Raw genomic sequence first — 22570 nt, 5'->3', positions numbered from 1 at the left:
CTGGAGTGGCTTGAGTGACCAGCCTGTTGGGTGGGGTGGGGTGGGAAGGCTGGGGAAGCCAGGGCCTCTCCTGTTTGAGGGGGTGGGGGAATGGGCGCGTCCTCGCGCCTAAGCCGGAGCCTCAGGGGCAGCACGGGCGCGTGGTGGCGGTGGCTGGGCGGGCGCGTGCGGGAGCGCGCTGGAAGGCGGAGTGTACGGTGGCGTCAGGGACCGACACAGAATAGCTCTAGTTGCGGGGACAGCAACATATATCAAGTCTCTTCTCTATTATTTCCTTCCCCTTACTGGCCGCACCTTTGAGCAGAAACCGAAAGAAGCCCGGCGTCAGTCCGGAGTCTCCTGTTTCCCCCTCCCCCCCCCCCAGCCTTTCTTTGCCCTAGTGACGCCGGCATAGCGCCGACTAGGCCCCGGCTCCTCCTCTGCTGGGCTCCGGACCCTGCCCCGCACCCACCCCTTTCTCCTACGCCTCTTCCTCTCCCACCCGGGTCTCTTCCTTTCGAGAGGCCGGGAAGTCAAACTTGTAGCCGCCCCTCCGCTCTTCCCGTCACCCTTGCCTCCTCTTCGGGCCGAAGCACGGCATAGAGGCTGTTGGTGGCTTTGCCACGCCAGCCCACCCACCCCGGAGCGCGACCGTTTTAAGGGACCTGGATTCATCAGGGTCTCTCCGGGGCCCGTGCGAGTGCTGATCTGCTCCGTTTTTGCAAAAGGCGCCTGTGTCTGGCCGAGCCGGTGTGAGACGAAGAGACAATCCTTCCCTGCCGCCCGGATAATCAAGAGTTTTGGCCGGACCTTTGAGCACACACCGAGAGAGTGAGGAGCCAGACGAAAAGCACAGACTATGGCGCTGAAACGGATTAATAAGGTAACCCGTGGGGCTGGGAATGGGGTCGTGGGAGGAATGCAAGGCTCAGTTTCGGAGGAAAGCGTGGGGGTGGGGAGGAAGTATAATTATGAAAACGTCTCTCCTTGGGTCACTTCTGTTGGGGGATGGGAAACGCAGATGTACTTTAAAGAAATGATGCTTAAAGCTAGCAACAGAACACTTGTAGCAAGTGAGAGGTTATCTTGAGTGTGTTTCACTGGAATCGGTTCAAATTAGGGGTGGGGGGGAGTGATTTCAGGCGGTTTGGTTCTACTTCTGAAAGAAGATTTAGTCTTGTTTGAGGGTCAAGATTTGTCGAGAACGCTCCAGCAAATGTCATGGCGCTCTCTATTCTCGGTGCTTAAAAACTTCAGTTGTAAGAGCAAGGCTCTTGGGTTTTCTAGGGGGAAGAACCATGGCAAATTCATAGGGGAAAAGATCATTGAAATTTGTCGGGTCCCGAACTTAGTTGGGGGGTCGGTGTAGAAGTCTCTTGGTGGCGGAAGAGTAGTCACTGAGCCTAGTCAAACTTCATTGACTCTGGGCAGGTTACACAAGAAAAAGTGGGGTTGGGAGGAGATGGGCTGACACTATGTTACCACTTCCTATGTTTTGTAGTTTAGACTTCTCACCCGAAAGTATTTATCAGAGGGACACTGGGAACTGATGTAAAAGGCTTCTGGAAGCTCCCTTCTTTTGGGGGGAGGGAGGACTAGGGGTGTGATGGCAGTAAGGGGAGGTTCAGTGTACCTATTTTTGCCTCATCTTATTTAATAACACCCTCGGAGAAGATTGTTTCGCTACTTAAAACGTGGTTTGATACTGAACTATCGATAGAAGTTGAAAAAATGGGATTTTTCGAGGCTCGAAGTAGGAGGGGGGTGAGCGGAACCTCCACCTCCGGTGGTTTAGTCTCATTTTCTTGCTCTAACTTCTATCCCGCATTTTAAGATGGCGGCTGCTTTAACTGGTTCAGGCTTTTTCCGGCATCTCCTTTCGTAATAATATGAAATAAAGTTCTTTGTTAAATGTTAACTTTGACATCAGATTGTATGCCGCTCTTAAGACGTCATGCTGGAGACTTTATATTCAAACTCTGAGACTGTATTGCCCTTTTTTGTAACTTGTGTATGTGTGGTGTGTTTGGTTCTTGCACAATCGAGGAGGGTGGAGTATTTACAGCTAACTTGAAAAAAATGTCATGGAATAAATTCGGCCTTACTAAAACTAGGAGACAGAGGATGTTGTGAGTTAGAAACTTTGGCTTGGATGGATTACTTTTTTAAAAGGGGTTCTACGTGGAAGGAATGGGAAAGACTTGGCTTTAGTAAGTAGACCTGATGCTGCCTAATTTTATTTAATACCTGTAACTTTGGAGTGTATTTGACCAAACTGGTATTATGAAAGATAATGGTTCAGATCTTCAGGCGATGGGGGGTTATAGCTCAGGGATAGAGCATTTGACTGCAGATCTTCAGGCAATGTATTGAGGCTGAAATCTTGAATTTTGATTTTAGTTCATCATTGCTTTGTCATTGTGCGTTTATGTGAAATATAAAAAATCATTGTTTTTGAGAGAATGGAAAAGGAGAGGTACAAATTTTTAGGAGTTAAGATTTTAAGTCAAAAGGATTAGATTAAACCTCTCTGACCACTTCTGAGGCCAGCAGTACGATTGGAGAAGCATAGTCCTATTTTACAGCATAGTTAATATAAGGAATATAACATTTAGTACAGATCAAAATCTTTTATATATGAGAATTAGTTCAGGAAACTAAGATGTGGAATAATCTCAAATCCATAGCTTTTTATGCGTGTGGAACAGCACACTTCAAAGGAAGGTCTCATTTATTTTTTTTTTTCTTTTATAGGTGATACCCAGCTGCTGTGACACCACTTAATGATTTAAAAGATCTAGAGAGGCAATATAATAGTTAAGAATGTGAACTTTGGGGTAGAAATGTTCCACTTAGAGTTCTAGGAGTGGGCAAATTATTTGTGTGCTTCTATGAAACAAATACTTGTTATGTACGAACAATAGTTGAGTGCCTAGTATGTTCTAGACTCTAGGGATGCGGCAATGAGCAAAAACGGGTTTAGGTTTCTAGATTTTGTTTATTTTAGGATTAAAGAGGTTGACGTGTGGCTTTGAATATGCCCCTGGCACATGGCACTCAGATTATTATTACTGCTATTTTATATCACTATTTTTAATCTTCAGAGACTTTAAAGAACTTTCTTGGTTTAGTTGTTTTCATTAGTACCAGATTGACTTCTGTTAGAAATATTTTGAAGGTATGTGTAATACAGAAACTAGACATAATACTTTACAAATTGGAAGAAACAGTGTTTATGTGGGACGGTTCATTCAACCTATACAAAGTTTTTGAAAGGCTTATGGCTTGATGCTTAGCTGTTAATATCAGAAACACATGATGAAACTTGGAGGGGAAAAGATCCAAGATCCAAAGAATTTCAGTGAGTAGATAGTTAATGGGAAGTGGCTCTTTTAGGGTCCTGTGTTCTAGAAATACAAGGTCAAGTAGGCATTGATGTTAGTGTGGTATTTCTTCTGTCATGGACCTGTTTGGGTTTTTGTTTTTTTAAGATTTTATTTATTTATTTGACAGAGATCACAAGTACGCAGAGAGGCAGGCAGAGGAAGGGGGGAGGAAGTAGGCTCCCTGATGAGCAGAGACCCGGATGCGGGGCTCGATGGCTCGATTCCAGGACCGTGAGATCATGACTGGAGCCGAAGGCAGAGGCTTAACCCACTGAGCCACCCAGGTGCCCCTACCTGTTTATTTTGAATTTACTTTCTGAAGCTCCCAAGTTCCAAATATTAAGATATCTGTATTCCTTGTTGATACTTTATTGAAATGGTAGCGTGGGGATATTTTTAGCCATTAATAGTTTATTTGATTAGCCTTTGGATTTGTTTTTTCTAAAGCTACATTACAATATTTTGAGTATTTCTTAGACCAGGCAGCCTTATCATATAATCTTAACTTGGTTTTCTTCTGTGTTATTTATTTAATAAGCTGTAGTATGGTTTTACAGTGCTATTTATTAAACAACAAGAATCAAAAATGGGAACTCCCAAGTTGATTAGTGGTTGAGAACCACAGACAATTTTACTACTGCTATTAAAGTAACTACAGTGCTTGTGTTTTGGGGCGTTTAGAAAGAACTACATAAAATATGTGAGCCGAGCCTAGAAGAATAATGTTTTGAGTGTTTGCAATGTGTCAGAACTATTTGAGACACCAGCATTAACTCATTTAATATTACAACAACTCCAGGAAGTAGTTACAATTAAATTGTTATCCCCATTTCGAGATTAGAAACCTGAGGCACTGAAAGGCAGAACTGGGATCAGAACCTGGACAGTGTGGCTCCACAATGTGTCTTAACTGTTACATCATCATCCTTTAGGTTTTTGGTAATCAAAAATGTTTTCTTGTGCATTATTGTACTGCTGATAGTAGCTAGGACTTACCCTTTACTACATACGCAGCACTGTTCATAAGGCCTTTATAAGAATCAGTTCATTTAATCCTCACAATTCTCTTGAGATAGAGGCACTTTATTACTCAGTGATATCTAAAGAAAAGGCACAGAGAGGTTAAGTTCCTTATCCAGTCTCACAGTTAGTAAGAAGAGACTGAGATTCAGATCAGATAGTCTGCCTTGGGAGCTTAAGCTCTTAAACTTCATGCTGTTCTGCTATTTCAGACCATTTCAATTTCTGTCTTATCCAGTGAATGTTATTTGGTCTTGCTACCTGGAATAAGCTGTTCTCTTCTCCCAGGCCACATTTAAATAATTGGGATTTGACTTGACTCTTACACCCAGGTAATAGCTAATTTGTGAACTAAGCTGTTGACTGCTAAGTTTTGAAAGCAGGAGTGAGTTCCTTTTTGATTAGTCTCTTCAAGGACTATGGAAACTACCATGTGCCAACTGTTAGGGATATCTTAAAATACTCTTGTCCCCAAAGAGCCTATAAACCAGATACATGGTTTTGCAGGTGTCTCTTTAAGATCCCCAAGGTGCTTCAGTAGCTAGCTCAATTTGTGGGACGGTTGTGTGACTCATGGATGCTGATGGTGACCTTGGTGTTAATTTTATTAAGAGTGACTTACTTTGACATTGCTTTGATCATCCTGCTTATCTGCAGTTATTCTAGTTGTCGTTACTCCTACGAATACAAAGTTGAATACTCTTACTAGCACTAGAGGAAAACTACTTACAAGGTATGTGTTGTTAGGTTATATGTTACTTAACTCAAGGACTCAGTACCCCTTGTTAGTCTTAAGGTACAGTCAATTCTTGAAGATTTTCCAAATCCTTTGGACTATAATGATCCCTTTCTAGTAAAGAAGATACTAGGTTCCTACCACTGACGTGAAAGTTTTCAGGTTGAAATCTCAAGTCTTAGATTGGGTTTTGCCTTCTGTAGAATATGTTACGGTTTGTGGGTTTTGACACGAGTTGCATTTATATATCAGGATATTGAGCAGAGATCTTAAAGAATATGGTATATGGGAACTAAGCATATTTATGGAATCATTTTCTCTGGGATCAGGCATAATTTTGAAATTACCCAGATGATTCTGAGGCCTTCCTCTGGTTAAGATCCACAGACTTAGCAATAATCATTTAATCAATACTTACTGAGGTTTTACTGTTTGGCACAGTAGTCTAGTCCCAAGAGATAAAGAAAAATGAGGAAGCCTTGTCATTACCCATGAGAGTCTCTGCTTTGAGTGGAAGAAACAAGCATATAAACACACGAATAGGTGTTTGTCACCTTGTGCAACTTACCTTTTAAGAACATAAATCTAGTATGAGAAACACCTGTTGAAAAGAAAGGGCTATTCATATATCAGATTTACCCATTATTATTAAAGATAGTTTATCTAAATATTTTACTTATACTATGTTTTGTCATCTCAGGGTGGTTTTTCTAACTGTAGTTAATTCTCAGTGTCAAAATTTTGAAATAAGCAAAGTTAAAGGATTTTCATTATTTAAATGGAAAATTTTGTATTCTTTTTGGTTTTGCTACAATAGTGATCTTATTTGAAAATTGAATGGTGTAATTCAGAACAGATGAATTTACTGAATAACTTATTAGCCAAGTTAACCTTGGTATGTAAGAGTCTCAAAACTACCCTCTGCCTTTGGGGAAGGGAAAAATTCAATGAAGTGTTTTATACTCTCCCTTAACATCTGATTTTTATCTCTAACGATACCTTCAACATGATCTTGTTTCATTCGGGCCTTCAACTTTTCATTGCTGGATATGTCATATTTGGTCTCGTAGGTTTCAGTTGTGAATCAGTACTTGGTTACTGGTTCATTTTTAGAATGGAGTACTTGTTCACATTCATCTTAGTCTTGTTAGCATTTCAAAGCTAATTTATAATTGGATGTGTTCCACCACTGGACTGTTGTTAATTTTGTTTTTTATGTTTATGAAATGTCTTGTATGCTTTTATATATCAAAGCTGAGAACCTAAATTTGGCTGTTTTGCTCATTTAGATAGTGCTTACAGAAAAATAGCTTTGAATAATTTTAAGTGACTTAAGTGGTGATTTAAAGAAAGAAAATTGTAGTATTATTCAACCCATTCTTTGTATCTTGTCTAATCAGGCAAACTAGCACATTGTCTAACCTGTAATTACAACTAAACAGGAAATTAATGTAGTGTCAGTGATACAATGAGACATGGTTTGTAGAACCTACGTACCTGTTAATCCTTAAGGTAAAAGAAATTTTAACTATTTCTCAAATTCTAAATTCCAAGCTGTAGTGATTTTAAAGTGACTATTCCTTCTTATTTTGAGTCTATAGCTCCATGAAATTGTTCAGATCCCAAAATATTTTGCTAAGCTTCCTTGTTAAGTAACTTATGGTAAGGATACATTTCTGAAATGTATGCTGTTTCTTTCCTTACCATTTGTGTCTACACATGGTATGTAAAAATTTCAGAGCATTAAATCTAATACAAATTTCTACTTCATGGTAAACCTGATCTTTATAAGAACAATTAGAGCAGTTCTCATCTGCCTAATTAGGCAATTATACTGTATTTCATCCTGACATTGGTCTGAGTGTGTACCTTTATATTTTGCTAGGTTGTAAAGGCTCCTTGAGGGTGATTCTTACCTCAAAATTTCTTGTAAAGGCTCTCTTCTTGCCTTCCACCTCATAGCCTCATCTCATCCAGCCCCCAAGGTAGTAGTTTCTGTTACTCAGTATAGGTTTTAAGAGGCAGGACCGTCTGTATGACACTGATTCACATAGTTACACACATCTTGTCTTTAAGTCAGAAGTTTTTAAAGAAGTGGACTCTTTAATACAAGAAATTATCTTTCGGTGATGGCATGAACTTCTCAGTTTCCCCAAAAGTGATGATGGGAATTGTATTTATGATACTACTATCATTCTGACCTTTGTGTGATAATGTTCAAGATGAATGGTGGAGTATGGGATGACAAATGGTTGTGAACTTGGTGGTGCTAATTACTCAAGGATGGAACCTGTGAACTTGGTGTTACCATAGCAATCATCTTTGTTTTCATAAATGCTGACTTTGGTTATGTTAATCTAACATAAGTAGAGGCTATCATTTGAAGAACGATTAGCAGAATGCTTAAACAGTTACTCCTATTAACTTACTGGACACTGATCTGAAGTGGCTACTGTATAGCTTCATCATTCATAAATAGTTCTTAATTCCCAATTTACAAGTTCTTTAAAGGCAGAGACCATTTTTTATGTCTCTATCACTTCTGATACCTTTGTGTTTAATACCTTGGTTTCCTGTTCTTCATAGTCTATGTCCGTCCTTTCACTTCTTTGAAATGAGTAACGTGTAATGAGAGAAGCAAGAAGCAAATATTTAGCAGTGTGTTTAGACTTCTAAGCAAGTGTCTCAGCCTTTTCATGATTTGCTTCTAACAGTCAACTGTCAAAGAGATATTGTGTGCTAAAATGATCAAAGCAAAGATCTTTCTCAAGATAAACTGTAGGCTTTCTCTTATGAGTCTCAGAAAAGGAATGGTCAGATTCTTTACTGTTTAATTACATGCCTCCAGATGAGAATGCTCAGTGGCTTAAGCTGTACCTTTTGGTTTCCTTACAGAGAGATTTGCTTGACTCCTTATGAGTCTGTTTAGGCTTTTAAATGGGAAGGAGAAGCGTATTTCTAAGTGAGAAGAGGCCTGGATTCTCATGATAGCCAGGTGTTTCACAGGAAGGTTTTAGGAGAAGCAGTTCATAGGAAGATGATCCAAAAGGAAAATATCCTCCAGAAGAACACACCATGGCAAAGAGATGTCTAACTTTGGTGAGGTTTTATTTTTCTTTATGTCCTTGTATGCCCTTGGTCAGCTTTAGAGTTGATTCACTGTGAGTGGAGCCGTTAGCCACTCCTAGTGTGTGCCAGTCTCCCTGCCAGCCTCTTTGCTATTTTAGTGGTCTTAATAGTTGGCCAAGAGACAACCTTAGTAATGCCGTTCTTGGGGAAAGGGGTGGTCAACAGTATGAACCCTTTATAGGTGCTATTATGTGAGCTGTTCTCTTTGGTCCTTGCCACTGTCTCTCCCTGCTAGGAAGCAAAGAGCTAATGGTTTCAGTTCTTCATATAATTTTACAAACTGTTTTTGTCCCTAAAGCCTATGAAAATTTCAGGTTTAAAGTCATTTCGTAAAGTTAAAACCAAAGACAAAATTACTTTTGAGTAATCTTTGAGTAGATGCTTCATTGAAAATTTATCTTAAGTCCAATAAATATACCTTGAGTAGAATAAAGACTTGAGTTGGTACAGTTGAAATTTTTTTTTTCAGTTTTCCAAATGCCATATCAAATTTTTAAACTACATTTTTGATGTAAGGATACCCTTTTGAAAAAGCAACCATTTGGAAATCCATCCTTAGACCTCTAATATTCAAGTGGTCTAGTAGAGACACCAAAGAGTAGTATGTCCTACACTTTGAATGCATTCTTTCCCCTAGTAAGGTGATCTGATGGAAAAATAGAAAGAAGGCCTGTTTCCATAAGATTGTTTTAAAAATAAAATGCTTGTTATTTAAGATCTTTTATCATCCTCAGTGACTTAGTTCTCCTGTTCTTCTTTCACCTGAATTACTGCTATAGCTTCCTAATGTAGTTACTTACTTCTCTGTCCTTTGTATTAGGGATTCCTACAAAATGGGGATGGGTCTTTGATAACCCCACAAATTAAAATTTTGTGCAAGTATGTGTGTATTTGGGGGGATAGAAGAGCTGTAATTAAATTGGTCTTAGAAGTCCTTATTATAAACAGTGTTAAGAGCCAGTGTTCTGAATAGTAGACATACATAGAAATATGTAGATATAGGTCTTTGTATAACTATGTATTCATAGTTTTTTATCTCTTAAAATTTGAAAACCTGCAAAACAATACTATGTGTGAAAAGATACATACCTAGTAGAGTGTAAAAATGTGGAGAAATAGTGGAAGCCAAATTTGGGATAATCTGTTACCTACTGTGGGAGAAAGGAAATGGAATTTGAGGAGTATATGAGGGATCGTCAATTATATCTACAACATTTTCTTTTTTAAAATATGGAAGTAGTAAAAATGTTAAGCTTTGCTTAACTAACAGGTTGGTACACAGATTTATGGGTACTTTGGGGATATGACCTAGTAAGTTAAATTCAGAGAATCCCTCCTAATGTAGTATTTGTCCATACATATAAAAAAATAGTGAAAACCAAATTTGATTTGTCTTATTCTTGCTTAAAAACTATCCATGGTTCAGGGCACCTGGGTGGCTCAGTTGAGCATCTGACTCTTGGTTTCAGCTTGGGTCATGATCTCATGAGTTGGTGAGATTGAGGCCCATGTAGGGTGCCCTCTGCGTGGCCCCCCCACCGTGCTTGCTGTCTCAAGTAAGTAAATCTTTAAAACAAAAATGTTCGTTTCCCATTGTGTTTGGGGTAGTCTGACATATTCAAACCCAAGGAAGATCCTAGCCATGGTTAACCTTTCTGGCCACATGGGTTACTTTCTACCTATACCCTGTTGTGTTTCTGGTATGTAAGACTATAAGCAAATTTTTACAGCCTTGTGTTCTTTCACACCCTCAACTTTGAATGAGTTTCTCTGTTTGGAATGCTTATCCCTTTCCATCAAGACCCAGCTCAGTTGTCACTGTTTTTAAACCCTCGCAAGGTTAGTGGTTACCTTTTTAAGATTTACAAAGTATTTGAATGCTTTTATTTTAAGCACTTGAGTTGTTGAAATGTAGTTTTTTGTTTTTGCATTTTGCTTACTTGATATTACCTCAGTCTGTTGGGAAAGTCATTCATGTTTTATCTTGGTATTATTCAAACCTAACCTGCTGGATACCAAAAATGCAGTCTTCCTATAAGCGAATAAATGTTTTGATAGTGAAACTTTAATAGCAGATATTGCACTTTTCATTTTAGAAATGAATTTAAATTAACCTCTGGGTTCTGTGATTAGATTAAAAGTTGCTAGACAGGACACATGACTGCTCCCTCTAGCTTAATTTTAAGACTGCTTCACTTAGTTTTCTTTCTTACATGTTTTTCAAGAAAACAAGACTTGAGCATTACATTGTGCTTTAGTGGGTAAAGTCTATGTGGGTCCCAGTAGCTCTCTGCCTTAGAATGGGTCTCCTCACGCTTGGGGTTTTTCCCCCTTTGGATTTATTAGAAGGAAAACTGGAGTGGTTAACAATCAAAGGAAATAGCTATAGGAACCCAGAACAAGCTATAACCTCAGGGACTAAAATTGCACGTGTATATGCCAAGTCAGCTTTTATTATCTCCACTGCTCAATGTGATCTCTTTTTCTTTGGATTCACCATGTAATTTCAGGGCACATGGCTGCCAACAGCTCTAGGTCACAATCATACAGCTTTTGATTTAGAGGGAAGAGTGTTCCAGCTTCAGTTTGAAAAACCGGGCAGAGATGGATGGACTTGATTAGGTCAGGTCCTGGCTTGGGTTGCTTTTGCAACCCTTTGAGCTAATCACAGGCCAAAGTAACAAAATTCTGTGATTAGCCCTGAGTAACAGGTGATTGTCAGCCACCATTAACCGAACACTACAATCACAAGTTTGGAGGAAAAAACATTTTCATGAAAGCGGGGTAAGATACTTATTGAGTAGACAAAATGTTATATATATATATATAGAAGAATGTCTAAAATGACTTGTTAATTATGCTTTCTCCCATATTTTTTCCTTGCTATGATATTATTCTGTAATCTCATTTGCTTATGCTATAGGCATAATAATGTTATGAGAATTACTTGTTATCTTAGAGATGAGGGCTGGTACATGATTTAAAAGACCTGTTTGTTTTTTTAAGATTTTATTTATTTGACAGAAAAAGAAATCACAAGTAGGCAGAGAGGGAGAATCGGGCTCTCTGCCATGCAGGGCTTGATCACAAGACCCTGAGATCATGACCTGAGCTGAAGGCAGAGGCTTAACCCACTGAGCCACCCAGGTGCCCCGTACAGTAAAATTTTTATGCATTGAGATGGTGTTAGATTCCCATTATAATAAAAGTGGCTGATTATGGGATGTAAGTAAATACCATATGAAAACTTATTTGGCCTATGAAAAAGTAATTTGCTTCATAATAGTCAATTCAAGTTGTAAGTACTTTTTTTTTTTTTTTTGGACAGAGATCACAAGTAGGCAGAGAGGCAGGCGGGGGTGGGGGGGGGGAGCAGGCTCCCTGCCAAGCAGGGAGCCCGATGCGGGGCTTGATTCCAGGACCCTGGGATCATGACCTGAGCCGAAGGCAGAGGCTTTAACCCACTGAACCACCCAGGCGCCCCTACATTTCTATTTTTATTCAAAAAAGGAATAGTTTTCAAAAATTTAATGTGGTTCAGAATCACTTGATACTTTGTAAGGGTGTTTGTTTTTATTTTTAAGCCAAAACCATACATAGTTTCTTTTAACCATTTGTTTAATTTCTAGTCAAGAGTTTCTGTAATTCCTATTATCAGGATCAAAAGTGGTTGAAATGAATTTTCTCCCATTTTTACATATGCTGAACATGTGAAGGTATATTTAAAAGGCAAGCAGAAATTATCTGGTTTTCCATTATCCTGAAATTGTGAATCTTGGGATGTCTGGCTGTTGAATAATCTTAAAAGCAAATGTGGTATGAGTTTTCAGAAACAAGATCGAGTATATCAGAGCAACCCCCCACCCCAGTTTTATTGAAATATAATTGACTTGTAATGTTTTTAGTTTTAGGTATACAACATAATGTTCTGATATTTTGTGAAATGATTGCCACAAGGACAATTCTTCTGCATTGATTTTTCATTGATTTTTTTTTTTAATGGAGTGAATCTAGATTGATCACTCCCAAACAATTGGCCATTTCCTAAAGTGCATTTTGACCGTATAACAGAGGCAGATATTTGCTCTAGTTCTCTTTCTGCAGCATTGTGTATTCCTTTTTTTTTTTTTTTCAGAAGCCCACTATTACCTCATGGATCTGTCTGTAAATCCCTATAAAGATGTATATATAGGTATATATGTACATAGATAAAGTTATATCGTCTTAAATTTTAAAACAGTGAAGAAACAACTATTTTCTTACTGCATTATCCATATGTGTTACATACAAGTCATGTGGAAGAGCTCAGTATGTATTTGTAAATACAAGGTGGGGTGGACTTTTGGAAACTGCATGTTTTTACTATGAGCAAATTTCAGGTTCTTCCAGAGTTGTAATTTTACTCAACGTTGTCTAAAAGACATGGTTGAGTTGCAGGAATAAGATCAAACAAAAACGAATACCTACCTAGCCCCATGAGCGATTTTTCAAGTGGAAAATGAGGTCTGTGGATAGTGTGGTTTGGAAATAGCAGGATTTGAGATGGTAGAAACTCTGAGATGTCAGGGAAGTTCATTAGACAACATGAGTATTAAGGATATTGAGAACTGCTTTGTCTTAAGTTCTTAAGCCATGAAAGTATCTGATAGAACTTTTTTGGTTTGCACAGCTTTCGTTGGTGTAACAAAAATTTTCATATTTATACCTGCTATGTCCCAGGATCTGGACTGGCTACTTACGCTTTCTCTCTTTTACTAGAATATATTAATGTGAACTGATTATATGTTCCTTAAAGAATGGGGTGAAAATAAACAGTTGGCTTTCTTTGCTTGCTTACATTTTTTATTATGGTTACATGACCCATCATTTTCTGTTTTGGTGTAGGAACTTAGTGATTTGGCCCGTGACCCTCCAGCACAATGTTCTGCAGGTCCAGTTGGGGATGATAGTAAGTAACTCTCAAGTAGATTTTAATGGCTAATTTCAAAAAACTTGTATGTGTTTAGATAACAACAGTTTTGTTTTGTATTTCCCTAGTGTTTCATTGGCAAGCCACAATTATGGGACCTGTAAGTATTAAGAAATTAAAACATTTTGCTTTTGATTAAAGGTTCAGCATTGACCAAGTTGTATTTAACTTAGTCTTCTGTTTATTTTATTACATTGTAGTACTTTTTTGGAATTGCCATAGTTGTACTGTTTTTGAAAGGCATAACAATTCAATGAATAGTAATTTGTTACATGTGCTATGTGTCTGTTCCTGTACTCAGGTTCTAGAATATAGCATCTCTGGCCTATCATATTTTTTTCACTTATGCTAGTTTTCTTTCATAGGAATGTAAAGCATTGTCATAGAGCTTCCTTATACTTATAGAGCCAATTAATTTAACTGGCTCTACCGTGGTGTTACTCAAAGATCTTATTCCTGTTGCTGCTGTGAAAATCTATTTTTATTGTATTATTTTGATACTTGATTCTTCCTTAGTTTTTTACAAAATTTGAAAAATTTTAGGTAGAAAGTGGTATTTTGAATACAGCAAAATTCCTTTCTATCCTGGGTAGATAAGAAACTGTATATGCTGGATAATTGAATATTCAGAATTATGGATACCATCTAAGAATTTCACAGAATTAGAGCGCAGTAAAACAACCTGGGGTAAGACTGTATCTTGCACAATACTTAATATTTTTCTGACTTGAAAGGCTCTTTAGGATTTCTCTTCTATGGTATATGTATGTCTTAATCTGCACCCCTCCCTTTGGTGGTTTAATCTCCGCATAAATGTCAATAATGTACTTGGTGAGTTAGTGGTCTATAGATAGATGTCTGTCATTCTTAAAGGAGAAAGGTTCTTGGAAAAGTTAGTAAGTTTTTATTCCGTAGTTCCGACTTTGGTAACTGTAATCTTCATTGTGATCCTTCACTGTGTGCCAGCCATTAAGGATAGACATGGTCCCTCTCATTCTTTAAGGAACTTACCTACTGGGAGAGACAGTTAAAACAGGTGTGATTAACGTGGGAAGTAAGTGATACATAAATGAAGTGATTAGTGGGAGAAATTTTATGGGAAATCCATAGCAGGAATGATTGAGTTAGAGTAATTATGATGTTAGAACTTAAAGGTAAGGAGATTGTGAATCATAGTTAAACTTGGTATAGTGGTAGTGGGGGATATTTAGCTTCTTAATTTGAAATCTGTCTATATTCTAATTTAAGAAACTATTCAGTGTCAGAATTGTTCATTTCCAGTTGTTTTCAAGGCCTGTTTTTACTGTTGTAAATCTTATTTTGCTTTAAAAATGCTGCTTTTTATTTGGTAACAAAATTGTGATTTATTTATTTTAAATACACATAGTTAATTTAGTGTGACTTTTAACCAATTTGGTCCTCAGAACATTTTAAAAGTTGGATAACTTCACATAAAAAGCCAGACTAGATAATGGCTTGGGATGGAGTAGCAGCTACCTCCCTTTTTTATATGGAGCTTGTGTCTCACACTATTTCTATCCACTCATTTTGCCTTCCTTTTAGGCACTTGCATTTGTAATTTCTAGAATTTTCTCATTATAGATAACCCATTTTCAAAGCATATGTAATAAAATATTTTAAAATTTGCACCGAATAAAAGCTTCATCTTTCATCCAGATGGTGCTTTAAAATGACCTCATTATTAAAATTAGTTCTAAGTATTAATAAAGCACTAAAGTGTCTGTCTGCTTTTGGCTCAGGTCTTGATCCCAGGGTCCTGGGAATGAGTCCCACATCAGCTCCTTGTTCCTCAGGGAGCCTGCTTCTCCCTCTGCCTGCTGTTCCCCCTGCTTATGTGTGCTCTGTTTGAGAAGTAAATAAATACAAATCTTATAAAAAATATATATTCCGTGATTAACAAAAGCAAAAACTATATTTAAGCACGTTTAGATGCCAGGTTGCGAGTAGTTAATAGTTATCCTTGTAGAGTCATCAGTGAAGTCATTCTTAGTTTGGCTTTTGATTGTATTTTGTGATAAAACATTACAGTTTGATTATATCACTCATTGCTTTATTTTGTTAGTATGTGACATGAGCTAAAACATAGGGCCATTGGTCATAAAACAATCCATATATTTGCAGATTTGCTGAAAGAATAAATGGTGACAAAAGTACTTTTGCTTTGGAGTACTTCTTAGGTCAGTAAAAGTGATTGACAGTGCCACATAAGTAAAGGTTCCTGACTAAGGACTGGAACATCTCATTTTAAGTTTTGTACAGAGTCGTCTATTGGATTTTAGCATTTTTAGTCTTGAAATGTTCTCAATAATTAAATTTATGAGGCAGAATGCTTCTTCCTAATAACTGTTTGAACTGGCTTATTCTTTCCAAAGGTAGGGTACTTTGGAAGCACAAATACTAATAAAAATTAAATCTTCAAAAGAATTGACAGAGCACTGCTGGCTGTGGGGTTTTTAAACTGGTAGTTTTTAAGTTTTTGGTTTTTTGTATTAAGGGCAGTTCCCACTATCAGTTGATGCAGTTAGGAGAAATTAACTCCTTATCGGATAGTTTATACACTTGATGTTTCTTTAATTGGAAATGGAACTGGCAGAAAGATAGTTTAAAGTTACTTAGAGAACCACCCTGACTTCCACCTAATCTTTGATATAGCCATGGAAGAAGGTACCATTTTGGGGTAATACAATGTAACCAGCCTGAGGAGAATCACTTGCAGAAACCATCTGGTCAGATAATTGGTTCATAGATATTGTCTTACTGGTCCCTAAGGGTTATTTTTCAACTTATTTTAAGTGTATTTTGTCAGTTCCTGCAGAGGCTAATGATGTGTGAAAACTTCCCCTTTCAGTACCTTTTTAAGGAACTTTGTAGTCTAGAGGAAGAGGAAAATATAAGTTACATAAGTGTGTTGGGTACTAATAACTGTTGTATAGAAAGGTATAAAAGAAGGGCAACAAGCATATTGAACTAAACAAAGAGAAGGCTGTATTATCTTTTTAAGGATGTTTAAACTTGAGATGGATGGTACAGTGTAGGTAAGGTCCTAGAGATGAAGAAGATAAGGATACAGGTAAGAATATTTCAAGTGGGAGAAAAAGGAGATGTGTGAAATATTTTAAGTCCAGTAGGGAGAGCATATGGAGAAGAGGTGGAAGATGAGACCAGCTATATTGGTTTGAAGGAGACCATAAAGCACCTTTTGTGCTTAGGAGTTTGCACTTTTATCTTGAAAGCTATGCTAGATTTCAAGCAGGAATGTAACTTGTGTTTTAGGACAACTTCAGCATTAGGGTAAGGGATAAATTAGAAGAAAAAAACCAGAGTGAAGGCAGGAATATCAAAAGTGAGCCATTGCTATAATATAATATAAACAAAAGATCGTAAGATCATGAACAAAGGGAGGTAGTGGCAGGCAGTGGGCATAAAAGAGGAAGCTAGTTTAAGAGATTTTAAGGATCTTTAAGATTAATAACTACTTTGATCAGTGATGAGTTACTGGTTTGTGGTTTGAGTTTTGGACACAGGAGACATCTAAGGATAAATATTTATAGGCTTTTTATATAAATTATATATATATATAATATATCTCCTGGAATTAATAACTAGAGAAAAATTCAAGATTTAACCAAAATAAGTATGAGTCAGGAGATAGAAGCAAAAGATGGATGGAGTGGGGGGAATACCAAGACTTTATGATTGCCCTGGGGGAGGAATACTGACACTGAGAAAGAATGACTTTGGACTGATCGTAGTTAAAACCAGTAGAAGGTGTCTAAAGAGATAGGTTATAAATCCAGAATTTATACTGGATTTCTAAGACTTGGGTGATGTTACAGATTAAAGTATTCTTTTTCTTTTTTTTGTTTTCTGTTTGCTTTTAGTTTATAGTAAATTTGATAATAGAGCTTCAGTTTTTTAGATAGCATACTTTGGTTTGGTTACCTCTGGATCTTGTGGTTTTACCAGTTTTTCCTCTTTGAGTTGATGAAATTGTAGTGTTAAATTGTAACACTGAAATATTTTCATCCCTGAGTTCTTAAATTTGGCTTTCCCTAAATCTTACCATCAGATTGCCTTTATTTAGAGGCAGTCAGATACGGTCCTTCTGATTGTATGAAACTTGGAATGAAAACTTAAAACTTTGGTAATTTGGTTTTATAAAAACTTCTACTGTTCAGGAGTACTGTGTAACCATTTTCCATATTAGTCTGTTTTGTAAAACTATGCCATTTGAAGCATCTATTCCCAGTTAATGTAGCTGTTAACAAAGGAATGTTATTTAATTCAGATCATATTCTGTGCTTTATTTTTTCTATACTTTTTATATGCTGCTTTGCTGTCTTAGTTTTTTGAATTTAAATTTTTTAGGCAATATGAAAAGACTTTGGAGTAAGAAGGACTCAAGATGTAGTTCTTTGATTATATTAGTTATATGTTTCTTTGAACTTCATTCTTAATCAGTAAATTGTCATTTTTCCTTCAAGTTGCTGGTATGCCCTGTTCATTTTTCATAATGTTTGCAACATTTTATTGCATGTCTCTTCACCAGAACACTTACCCACCAATGTAAGAAATTGTTCTATGTGTCCCTTATACATACCTGATCTGTAGAACAATTAAGGTTTTTTTTTTTTTTTTTTTTTTTTTTTTTTAAAGATTTTATTTATTTATTTGACAGACAGAGATCACAGGTAGGCAGAGGCAGGCAGAGAGAGAAGGGAAGCAGGGTCCCTGCTGAGCAGAGAGCCCGATGTAGGGCTTGATCCCAGGACTTTGGAATCTCCGACCTGAGCCGAAGGCAGAGGCTTTAACCCACTGAGCCACCCAGGCACCCCAAGTTAAGGTTTTGTTTTTTTTTTTTTTTAAAGATTTATTTATTTATTTGACAGAGAGAAATCACAAGTAGGCAGAGAGGCAGGCAGAGAGAGAGAGAGGAGAAAGCAGGCTCCCCGCTGAGCAGAGAGCCCGATGCGGGACTCGATCCCAGGACCCTGAGATCATGACCTGAGCCAAAGGCAGCGGCCCAACCACTGAGCCACCCAGGCGCCCAAGTTAAGGTTTTTTTAAAAAATATTTATCTGTTAGAACGAGCAAGCACGAGCAGGGTGAGGGACAGAGGGAGAAGCAGGCTCTCTGATGAGCAGGGAACCTGACGCGGGGCTCTCGAGGCTCCATCCCAGCACTCTAGGATCATGACCTGAGCCACCCAGGTGTCCTAAGAACTGAGTTAGATTAATTCAGTTATTGTTTAACTATTTTACAGAGGGCTTGGAATTAAATGAGCTGTATTAAGTGTCAGATCTGGAAAAGTTTTTTTACTTTCCTGACATCCAGAATGGGCATAATAAAAGGCTTATAATTAGCACTATGTACATACTGTCTGTAATGGAGAGGAGTAGATGTTGGTAATAACTGAATTACCGTGAATTTTTAAGGACATTACCAGGTGACGACTTTGCATATCCAGAAGCAGTTATGCAGTTACTATGTTTGACCCTAAAGGTTTTAATGAGGTCACTGTCTTTTTCATCATTCACTGATCCCATATTGACCAGTGATCTTCATAAGACCTGGGTTCCCAGTCTTGGTTCTTCTGCCACAAATTATTCAAGTCCCATTTGTATCTAGCCGTAAAATGGGAATACAGTGTTACCTTTTTCCTGGTATTGGTTAAACTAAATGTAAAATTCTAGCAAGTTACTTATGTACTAACATTGTATAATATTAAGAGAGTTCTTCATACTCAGATTATATAATAAGCAAAATAACAAAGGAGGAAGAGTGATGCTATAGCTTGAAAATTTCTGTTCTCTGTTGAAGTGGCAGAGCAGTTCCACATTGTTTTCCAGATTTGTAATCCTGTTCATTAATTTGTTGTGGAGAATGCCAGTCTGCTTAAGACTCTTCCCCTCCCTCCTGCGCTTGCATGCGCATACACACACTCTCTCTCTCTCTCTCTCAAAACTTCAAAAAAAAATTGTGGTTTTAAATGAGAATTTTGAGGGATGTCGGGCTGAATCAGTTGGAAGAACATGTGACTCTTGATCTCAGGATCATGAGTTTGAGCCCCATGTTGAGTATAGAGATGATCTAAATAAATGTTTTAAAAAATGAAGGTTTTGAGGAGCCAGATGGGAATTAAACTTGTTAAAAACCTATTTGGGGGCGCCTGGGTAGCTTAGTCGTTAAGCATCTGCCTTCGGCTCAGGTCACATGTTTGTGGTAGCCTCTCACTGTGTCTCTCTCTGTCAAATAAATAAACAAAAACAAAACTATTTTGTTTCTGTTTTGCTTCTGTTGAAGGTAGTTACAGGTTAATCTGCAATAGCCAACATTTTGGGTTGCTAAAGTGACGAGTGGTGTGTTGAGGTGCAAAGCCATATATTTGTATATGGCTGTCATTTTCAGAAATAAATATAAGACCTTTTTTCAAATTCAGGTTTGATATATAATACTGTATGTAGACCTTATTGCTAAGTATACTTTTCCTTTGTGAAAATAAGGATCTAGAACATTTGGTTTCTGGTTAATTTTTCAGTTCTTTGGTGCCTTAAATAAAATGGGATCTAACTAAATAAGGGTTCATTGTTCTGTAAGAAATTTTGATTGTGGTGTTTTAGTAATGTGAACTGAATTGTGGAATGATTTGTATTCTCTCTTGCAGCATAAACAGGTAATCTTGTTTCATGTTAAAGAAATGCTTAGAAAATAGAAATGTTACGTGCATTATTTAGCATTAGTATTTTAAATACCAGAGTTAAGCAAATTTTTCTTTTCACCAGAATGACAGCCCATATCAAGGCGGTGTATTCTTTTTGACAATTCATTTTCCTACAGACTACCCCTTCAAACCACCTAAGGCAAGTATTTACCCCCAAAATCCATTAGTAAATAAGATCTGTGCAATATTTCAGAGGAGTAGAATATTCTTAGAAATCAAGGTTCTACATACGTAAGGCTAAATTGGGGTATGTACATGTAGTGACTAGGAATAATTAAGGCTAAATACATATGTATTGAGTCACTAATACAGAATGATGACTTTTAACCTTTAGTTAAGAGAGCAGTTAGGCCTGGATTTGAACTTTGTAAATGGAGATAAGAACTGACTTATCCTTAATGTTGCAGGACTCTGATACATTATGTGGAAGGTTTTTTCCACTGTTTATTATGCTCATAGAGATGCATATTATTAACCTTTGTAGTAGTAGGCTTCAAGTATTAGCTTCCTGTGCATTTGCCCATATTGTTGAAGCCTGTGCTATATTTGTTAGGGTTTACATTGTCTGTCAGGGGGTCGCATTTGCATATATGACAATAAATCTGTCAAAACTTAGAGTTGCTTGATGCACTAAGGTGACTGGTTAACAGTTATTAAAAACATAAGGTCTTGACTTTCAGAACAGTTAATGGAAAGCAAACCTATATGAATTCAACATAGAAATAACAAAACATTGGCACTTCAGCAATCTTTGCAGTCCCATTATAGGTGCAGTGTAATAGTTACTTCAGATGAAACACTTTCATGATTCAGATTTGTATTTTATGTACAGTGGAAATGCAGACTAAAACACATACTTTTGTAACTTGATACTTTAAATAAGTTGGTCTGTAAATTTTGTTTACAATCTGAAGTTCCTTTATTTTTTAATGAATATTGATTACTGTTAACTATGTTCTTTTGATACTCCTGACATGGTAGAGCCAAAGTTAACCTTCAGAATATGCCATCATATCATTAAATAATAAAATTTTTGCCCCAAAGTTATGTTTTTTATTTTAAGTAAAGAGAGGGAGGTCCTGGAAGATCTTGATCAGAATATACAAACCAGTTTCTGTAATTTTTAGTCTATAAATGTATTAGTAGGTTTTAGCCATTTGAGAGAGAGAGAGAGAGTGTGTGTGTGTGTGTGTGAGTCACACAGTATTGTAAGCCTTGCTTAAAAGTCTTCTGTTTCAGATTAGGATGCTTATTTTCACTTGGGAAAAATAACATTTTTATTTATTTTAGGTTGCATTTACAACAAGAATTTATCATCCAAATATTAACAGTAATGGCAGCATTTGTCTCGATATTCTAAGATCACAGTGGTCTCCTGCTTTAACTATTTCTAAAGGTAAAGTACTTTTAGAGAAAGAGCCCTGAGCTCCTCTGATTTTCAAATTAAAGGAGTTTCATTGGGGCTTCTGGGTGGGTCAGTCAGTTGGGCATCTGCCTTGGGCTAGAGTTGGGGTTCTGGGATCAAGCCCCATGTTGGGCTTCTTGCTCAGTGGGGAGCCTCCTTCTCTTGCTCCCCCTGCTTGTGTGCCCATGCTCCCTCCCTCACTGTTTTAGTCAAATAAATGAATAAAATCTTAAAAAAAATAAAGTTCCATTTTGGGCCTACTTCCATTTTATGCCAATATTTTGGTAAGAGGTGGAGAAGGGAAAAAAAGTTACATCTATTTGTGCTTTTAGCAGTATTGATTAAAGACTTTGTGGGGAAAAGTTAAAATTCAAATTTGGATATTGGCATTATTTGCAAATAATAGTTAAGTTTTTTTAATAGATTTCTGTAGTATTTTTGAATCCTAGGCCACTCCCATCTCAACTCCTGCTTCTGCTTTTTATAAAATGGTAGATCTGAGGTTTTTTGTTTTCTTAAAGATTTTATGTATGTATTTTACAGAGATCACAAGTAGGCAGAGAGGCAGAAGAGAGAGAGGAGGAAGCAGGCATGCTTCCCAGGACCCTGGGATCATGACCTGAGCCGAAGGCAGAGGCTTTAACCCACTGAGCCACCCAGGCGCCCCAGATCTGATGTTTAATAGAACTTTTAAATCTTGGTTTCCGTTATAAGAAAATTCTGGTTTTGCATTCTTGTGTTTCTTACAGTATTTTTTAGGTAAAAAGGCTTTTAAAGCAACTTGGGTAGTGTTGTTTAATAGATTGTTCCTACCTAGTAATAAGCTAAAATTAGAGTCTTGGAAATGTTGCTAGAGTAATTCTGGTCTTCTACTTTTAATAAGGGTCCATTAGGTGTCATCTCAAATAGGTTATCCAGTCTCCACGTGAATATCCCAGATAAGAGATTGAGTGCCTTCATCTTTCCTCCATTTTGAATGACTATGGTGGCTTTTGTCACCCCCCCCACACACACACACACACAAATGACCTACAACAAACTGCATAATGGGAAGTTGGCCTTCCAGTAAATTTTGTGTTTTGGTGTTGATGTAGCATTCCTTAGTACAAAAAATGAGGGTTTTATACTGTTACTAATTAAGACAGTGTTTCAAATATGTTTGTACAATGAATTTGAAATTACTCTTAGAGAAGAAAAAACTCAG

General features: G+C 37.3%; 1 protein-coding gene across 9 annotated transcripts in view; it reads left to right on the top strand.

Moving 5' to 3' along the window:
- The window catches only part of UBE2D3 (ubiquitin conjugating enzyme E2 D3), a 28001-nt gene that overhangs the window by 712 nt on the left and 4719 nt on the right, over positions 1–22570 (top strand). For 6 of the 9 annotated variants that reach the window (XM_013054038.2, XM_013054039.2, XM_013054037.2 and 3 more), the window contains exons 2-6: positions 708–862; positions 13135–13198; positions 13267–13319; positions 20023–20100; positions 21252–21357. In XM_013054038.2, coding sequence (XP_012909492.1) covers positions 839–862; positions 13135–13198; positions 13267–13319; positions 20023–20100; positions 21252–21357 — 325 coding nt within the window. In that variant the 5' untranslated portion in view covers positions 708–838. Of the gene's footprint in view, positions 1–707; positions 863–7641; positions 8221–13134; positions 13199–13266; positions 13320–20022; positions 20101–21251; positions 21358–22570 lie in introns of those variants that run through there. The other 3 variants (XM_004748150.3, XM_045067064.1, XM_045067065.1) reach the window with 3 other exon arrangements.

Source organism: Mustela putorius, unplaced genomic scaffold (assembly GCF_011764305.1).
Source record: "Mustela putorius furo isolate JIRA1106 unplaced genomic scaffold, ASM1176430v1.1 tig00003871_pilon_pilon_pilon, whole genome shotgun sequence".
Classification (NCBI taxonomy): domain Eukaryota; kingdom Metazoa; phylum Chordata; class Mammalia; order Carnivora; family Mustelidae; genus Mustela; species Mustela putorius.
This window is presented reverse-complemented; position numbering and strand designations above follow the sequence as displayed.